A 7,278-nucleotide genomic window follows, 5' to 3' on the forward strand; every position below is an offset into this window, starting at 1 on the left:
AGCTTGAGTTCCAGTAAAAAAAGAAATTTACGCCAATACTTTTTATATCTTCAAGTTAACTTTTTTTTGTATGTTTAAGTTAAATCTCGCTAAGGTAATTAGCAGGTAGCCAAGGGTTCAATACATAAGTTATTTTTTAGCAATTTTTTTTCATTTACAAGTGGGAACTCGCTTAATGGGAACTCGCTCATTTACAAGCTTTAAACCCAAAAAAATCACGAATACCTTTTGTATTTTCAAGTTTTATCTTTCTTAGGTAAGCAGCAGGAAGCTTAGGATCCAAAACATAAGTTATTTTCGAACAATATTTTTTTGATGTGTTCAAGTTATATCACACTTAGGTAACCAATAGGAGGCTTATGATCCTGAACACTAGTTATTTTTCAGTATTTTTTGTATGTTTGAGTTAATTCTTGTTTAGGTAATCAGCCATTCGCCCAGAATCCAATACAAAAAACCTCTTTCAACAAAATTTTGGTTTGAACGAGTGGAAACTTGCTCAAATAACCGCATTAAGCCTAATACTTTTTGTATGCTCAAATTTTATCTTTCTTAGATTAACAGCAGGAGACTTAGGATCCAAATCAGTAGTTATTTTTCTTTAGTTTTTTTGTATGTTTAAGTTCAATCTCGCTGAGGTAACCAGCATGTACCCGAGGACCCAATACATAAGTTTTTTTTACAAATTTATGAATGTACACGTTAAAACGCGCCTTAATAAGAGCAGGAAGCTTTCAATCCGAAACACAAGTTTTTCTCATTAAGATTTTTTGATTTTTGTATGTTCAAGTTTTATCTCTCCTAGGTTAGCAGCAGGAAGGTTAGGTTCCAAAGCACTAGTTATTTTTCACTTATTTTGTATGTATAGTTACAATCTCGATTAGGTAACCAGCAGGTAGCATAAGCTCATTACATAAGTTCTTTTTCACCAAAAGCTTTTGAGTTTACATTTGGAAACTTGCTTAAATAACCAGCAGGAAGCTTAGGAACCAGAACATAAGTTATTCTTCAACAATATTTTTTGTATGCTCGGGTTCTATCTCTCTTAGGTAACCAGCAGGAAGCTTAGGATCCAAAACACTAGTTAGTTTTCTTTATTTTTTGTATGTTTAAGTTAAATCTTGTTTAGATAACCAGCAGTTAGCCTAGGATCCAATCCATAATAAATTTTTCACCAAAATTTTTTGTAGGTACAAGTGGAAAATCGCTAACCAGCATTAGGCTTAGGATCCAAAACAATAGTTATTTTGCATTAAGTTATTCACGTATGTTTAAGATAAATCTCGCTTAGGTAACCAGCAGGTAGCCAAGGGTCCAATACATAAGTTATTTTTCAGCAAATTTTTTTTTACCAATGGGAACTCGCTTAAAAAATAGCAGGAAGCTTTGAATCCAGAAAACAAAAGTTTTTTCACCAATACTTTTTGTGTATGTTCAAGTTTTATCTTTCTTTGGTAACAACAGGTAGCCTCGGATTGGATACATAACTTACTTTTAAACAAAATTTTTTTGAGTTTACATGTGGAAAATCGCTCAAATAACCAGCAGGAAAATTAGGATCCAAAACATTAGTTTTTTCACTATTTTTTTTAATGTTTAAGTTAGATCGCGCTTAAATAACCAGCAGCAAGCTTAGGAACACATACACAAGTTATTTTTCACCAATATTGTTTTGTTTTAAAACTACAACTGTTTAGTAACCAGCAGGAGGCTTAGGATCCAAAACACAAGTTTTTTTTCTAATATCTTTTGTTTAATAGAAATCTCACTTAGGTAACCAGAATATAGCTTAGAATCCAATACATAAGTTATTTGTTTTTCAGCAATAATTTTTTATGTACAAAAACAAGCACGCATAGTTAACAAGCAGGTATATTAGGATCCTATACGTAAGGTGTTCTTAACCAAAACTCTTTATATGTACATTTTGAAACTCTCTTAGGTAAACAGCAGACAACTTGAGTTCTAATACAAAAGTTTTTTTACACCAATATATTTTATATTTTTAAGCTAAATCTCTCTTAGGTAACCAGCAGGTAGCTAAGGATCTAATACATGAGTCATCTCCCACTAATAAATTTTTTATGCTTAAGTGGAAGCACGCAAAGGTAACCAGCGGATATTTTAGGTTCCATTGCACAAGCTAGTTTACACCATTGCTTTTTAATATAATACAATTAAGTCTCGCTTAGTTAAAAGCAGGTAGCTAAGGATCTAATATACAACTTAGTTTTCACCCATAATCTTTATATGTTCAAGTTTAATTTCGCTCATGTAATCAGCTGATAGCTTAAGACCAAATTCACAACTTTTCTTTTATCACATTTTTTTGTTAATTCAAATGTATACTCGCTCAAGGAACCAGCAGGTGGCTCAGGATCCATTACACAAGTTTTTTGTCAGTACTCTTTATATGTTCAATCTTAACATCGCTTAGGTAACCAATAGGTAGATTCAGATCAAAAACATAAGTAATTTTCCGCCAGTACTATTTTGATGTACAAGTGGAAGCACGTTTAGGTTACCAGCAGGTTGATTAAGATCCAACCCGAGTTTTGTTGCCAATACTTTTTATATGTTTGAGCTAAACCTCTCCCATGTAACCAGCAGTTAGCTTCGGATCCAAAACATATGTTATTTTTTAGCAGAACTATTTTGATACACGTGGAAGCACGCTTAGATTACCAGCAGGTAGATTAGGATCCAATACGTAATATTTTTTTAACCAACACTCTTTATATGTACAATTAGAAACTTCCTTAAGTAACCAGAAGACAGCTTAGGTTCTAACAATCAAGTTTTGTTACACCAAAATTTTTTTGGCAGTTAAATCTCGATTGGTTAACCAGGAGGTAGCTTAGGATACAATACATAAGTAATTTTCACCAGTATTAGTTTGATGTTTAACTGGAAGCACGCTTAAAAAACCAGCATTAAGCTTAGGATCCGAAACATTAGTTACTTATTTTGCACTAAGTTTTTTATGTATGTTTAAGTTAAATCTCGCTTAGGTAACCAGCAGGTAGCCAAGGGTCCAATACATAAGTTATTTTTTAGTAAAAGATTTTTTTTAAAAGTGGGAACTCGCTTTAAAATTAGCAGGAAGCTTTGAACCCAGAAAACAAAAGTTTTTTCACCAAAACTTTTGTATGTTCAGTTTTTGTCTTTTTTGGGTAACCAGCAGGTAGCCTCGGATCCTATACATAATTTATTTTGCACCAAAAGTTTTTGAATTTACATGTGGAAACTCGCTCAAATTACCAGCAGGAAATTCAGGATCCAAAACAATAGTTGTTTTGCACTAAGTTTTTTATGTATGTTTAAGTTAAATCGTGCTTAGCTAACTGGCAGGTAGACAAGGGTCCAATACATAGGTTAATTTTTAGCAAAAGATTTCTTTATTTACAAGTGGCAACTCGCTTAAAAAATGGCAGGAAGCTTTGTTTCCAGAAAACAGAAGTTTTTTCACCAGTAATTTTTGTATGTTCAAGTTTTATCTTTCTTTGGTAACAACAGGTAGCCTCGGATTGGATACATAACTTACTTTTCAACAAAATTTTTTTGAGTTTACATGTGGAAAATCGCTCAAATAACCAGCAGGAAAATTAGGATCCAAAACATTAGTTTTTTCACTATTTTTTTAATGTTTAAGTTAGATCGCGCTTAAATAACCAGCAGCAAGCTTAGGAACAAATACACAAGTTATTTTTCACCAATATTGCTTTGTGTTCAAATTATATCTTGTCACATTGAATACTCGAACTTTTCTCGGAAAAAACACCAGGTGGAAAATTAACAGTGGGTCTGCCCAAAAGAAAATGGTTTGGTGTTAGGGGAAGTGGATCATTAATGTCACTCGAAGTGTATATGAGGGGAGGAGAGGTCATGTCAGATTCTATTTCGCAAGTGAAGGTAGACAACGTTTCATGTGTTAGCGTTCTTGATCCAATGACCTTGTACAAAGACAATTTGAACACCTGAATTAACTTTTCCCAACTGCCACCAAAATGTGGTGCAAGGGGAGGATGAAGCTTCCATTCAATTTCAACATCAAGAATATGGAGTTTTGAGGCAAATTTCTTTGATGCTCTGAGTGCTTCGATACCTTTCTTTAGTTCCAAACAAGAGCTGACAAAAGATTTCCCGTTGTCGGAGAGAATTTTTTTTTTGGCTTTCCGCGGCGACTAATGAATATGCGGATTCAATTCATTGTTGAGTCTGTAGAAAGGTTTTCTGCTATCTCCAAGTGGACTGCTCTTACCACCAAGCAGGTGAACAGAAGTACGTAGCGTGTAGCTTGTCTGCCGCATTGAGATACGGGGAAAAGACCTATGAATTCGAGTCCTGTCGTCGCAAAGACAAAGTGGTGCTCACTTGGTAACCGCTCGCATGGTAGATCAGACATTTGAGGTTGCTGGATTTCCTGTATCATTCGCTGACAAGGAATGCATTGGCGGACTGTCTGCCTAACGACAGCTCGGCGTTTCAAAATCCAATAGGATTGCATAAGGAGGCAGCGCGTTTGTTCAACTCCTGACTGAGTGTTAGTAAGGTGAAAATTCTTGATGAGCAGCTTCACAATTGGATTTAGACCATCCAGAATGATTGGGTGTCGGGCAGTCTCTAAAACCTTTGCTTGGACAACCGACCTTTGGCGCCGATCTGATCATTATTGTCAACATACGGACAAAGGTCTTTCAAACGACTTGATGCTGGAATCTCCTTTCCCTTACGTAGAGCAGATATTTCGTCTGCAAAATTTTCAATCTGCGATACCTGGATCAGATACCTGTACTCAAAAGTATGATGAGAGAGCCAAATGTTTGCTTTGCTTCTTGCAAAGGTCGCGGAAAAAGAAGCAGTACGCAGTCACTCTTATCAACCGATTCCAGTTGCTAAAACGTGTAATATCTATTACACACCCTTCAGTTGATGGATGGTTTAGGGGCTTCCAGTGGCTGTATTGAGAATACCAGTAGGTTATGCTTCAAGAGATCTTGACAAGGCCACTCTTTTTCTTCGGAGCGGAGAAATGATGGTCCACTCAACCAACGAGAAGTTGCATTCATCTGTCGGACCTCATAGATTCTTGAGCCGTCATCAGCGGGATTATCAGTAGAAGCGATGTAGCGCCAATTGAGAGATGGAGAGACGTCGAGAATCTTTGCTAGTCTATTGGCAACGAAAAGTCGATGCCGCATTTCTGGAGTTCTCAACCAATGGAGTACAGTTGTACTATCGGACCAGAAAAAGTAATTTCCGATTTCCAAATCTTGCTGTTCTTTGATAAACTGAGCTAATTGCTCGCCATACACTGCCGCCTGCAACTCCAGGTTTGGAATAGTCATCCTCTTGATCGGAGCTACTCTGGCTTTGCCCATCATGAACACTACATCAACTGTTTTATCAACGTACTCAGTTCTTAAATAAGACACTGCTGATATAGCATACTCTGAAGCGTCTGTGAACGTGTGAAAAGATGTTGACTGAATTTTCGTGTTTCTACGGAAGAGAGCACGTGGAATGTTGATATTCTGATAAGTTGGAAGTTCGTTTTTGAATTGGAGAAAGTCTGGGAACTGCTGAACGTCCAGAGGTGCGTCCCATTGTGGACCTTTATTCCAAATCGCTTGCAATATTTTCCTCACTCTGATTGTTAAAGGGGCTATAACGCCAAGGGGATCAAAAATTGAAGCGACAAACTTCAACAGTTTCCTCTGTGTTGTGAATTGATCATTGGGGAACCTTTTGAAAAGCTTTTTGTCAATGATGTACTCGTCCGTGCTCGCGTTCCACGGTAAACCCAAAACTTTTTGAGGTTGAGGTGATGGTAGATCAGGCTTCAAAAGATTTTCGTTTGCGACGTTTTTCAAGAACTCGTCTGAATTAGAGTTGCACTTTGTGAGGTTGAAACCACCAATTGAAAGACACTCTTTGGTGCTGTTCATAACGTTTACAGCAAATTCAACGTCTGCTGTCGTGATATATAGGTCATCCATGTAAACATTACGCTCAATGACGTGCAAAACTTGAGGAATTCGATTTTGCCATTGTGATTCCAGAGAAACCAAAGAAACGCACAATCAGAGGGAACAACTTTAGTTTGCATAAACATTTGCTCAATGTCTGCTGAAATTAACACTTGTTGCTCGCGGAATCTTAATATGACTCCCACAAGATTACTCAACAAATCGGGTCCCTTCAAAGGGTTTGAATTTAAGGATTGACCTTGAAAAACACTGGATGCATTGGTGACTCTCCTGATTTTTCCGGGTTTGTTTTCATTTGAAACGGGATGATGAGGAAGACAAAGAACATGCTGTTTCTTTGTCTGTAGCTGGATCAACTTTGACAACATAACCATTTTGAAGATCTTTCTGGAGCGTCTCCTCGTACTTACTTTGTAGATCTGGTTTTGTTGAGAACTTTTTGTTTAATTGCTTTAACTGTTTTTCTGCTAGCCATCTGTTGTTTGGTAACTTGGCGTTTTCCTTCCAAAGGAGGCCTATTTCGTAGTGACAATCAGAGAAGTTTGTAGTCGACTCAAGGATTTGCAGAGCTTTTTCATCATTTTTAGACATAGCCCTTTCTGATGAAGCTATACCGAAGTTCTCAATTTTCATCCACTGTTGTACTTTTGTGAAAAGTTCATTGTCTAGATGAGGATGAGAGTTGATTTGTGTTTTGAACACTGGATTCTGTTCGTCTGCTGTGACGCTACTAGTTTTACCTGCACATGTCCATCCTAGAGGAGTTTCTACAGCCCAGGGCGTGTTTTTTGGGCCTTTAATCACCTTACTGTAATGGATCAGTTCCAGATTGTCGATGCCGATGATTATTGAGACTTTATTTTCATCAACATTAGGGAACGAAATGTGATTGAGATGTTCAAATTTCTTGCAAAGCTTGTTCAGTTCATTAGTATTAACAGGGTTCATATTCAAATCGGGTACTGCCAAGACTTCGATTACAAGGATTGGTGTCTTACTAGACTGATAAGACACTGGAGAACAATCTATTTCTTTTGTTGTGTGGTAGCCACTAATAGACATCTTGCCAAAAGTGTTCATATCAATACCTAGAATCAGAGCTGCGGATTGGAGGAGGAGGTTCTGGCAACTTCGGTTGTCGAGATAAGCATATGACTCAAACATTTTCTCTCCGTTAGACAGTTGAACTGGTAAGAAAGCAACTTGACCTTTGCCATGCAGTTGAACCGATTTAACCGTTGAAGAGGGTAGGATTGCTTGATTTTTTGCAATGCAGCTTTCATGGAGC

At 37.0% G+C, this 7,278-nt stretch overlaps 1 protein-coding gene across 1 annotated transcript; it reads right to left on the reverse strand.

Moving 5' to 3' along the window:
- Positions 1-4,925: 4,925 nt before the first annotated feature.
- Positions 4,926-5,999, reverse strand: LOC142350436 (uncharacterized). Its single transcript, XM_075402284.1, has one exon. The coding sequence runs from the start codon at positions 5,997-5,999 to the stop codon at positions 4,926-4,928; it is 1,074 nt and encodes a 357-aa protein (XP_075258399.1).
- Between the last annotated feature and the right edge of the window lie 1,279 nt (positions 6,000-7,278).

This window comes from Convolutriloba macropyga, chromosome 12, assembly GCF_964194025.1.
Source record: "Convolutriloba macropyga chromosome 12, txConMacr16.3, whole genome shotgun sequence".
Taxonomy (NCBI): Eukaryota; Metazoa; Xenacoelomorpha; order Acoela; family Convolutidae; genus Convolutriloba; species Convolutriloba macropyga.

Bases quoted from the DNA above. Each gene is read 5' to 3' on its own strand.
- LOC142350436 (XM_075402284.1), bottom strand. From the start codon at position 5,999: ATGGATGACCTATATATCACGACAGCAGACGTTGAATTTGCTGTAAAC.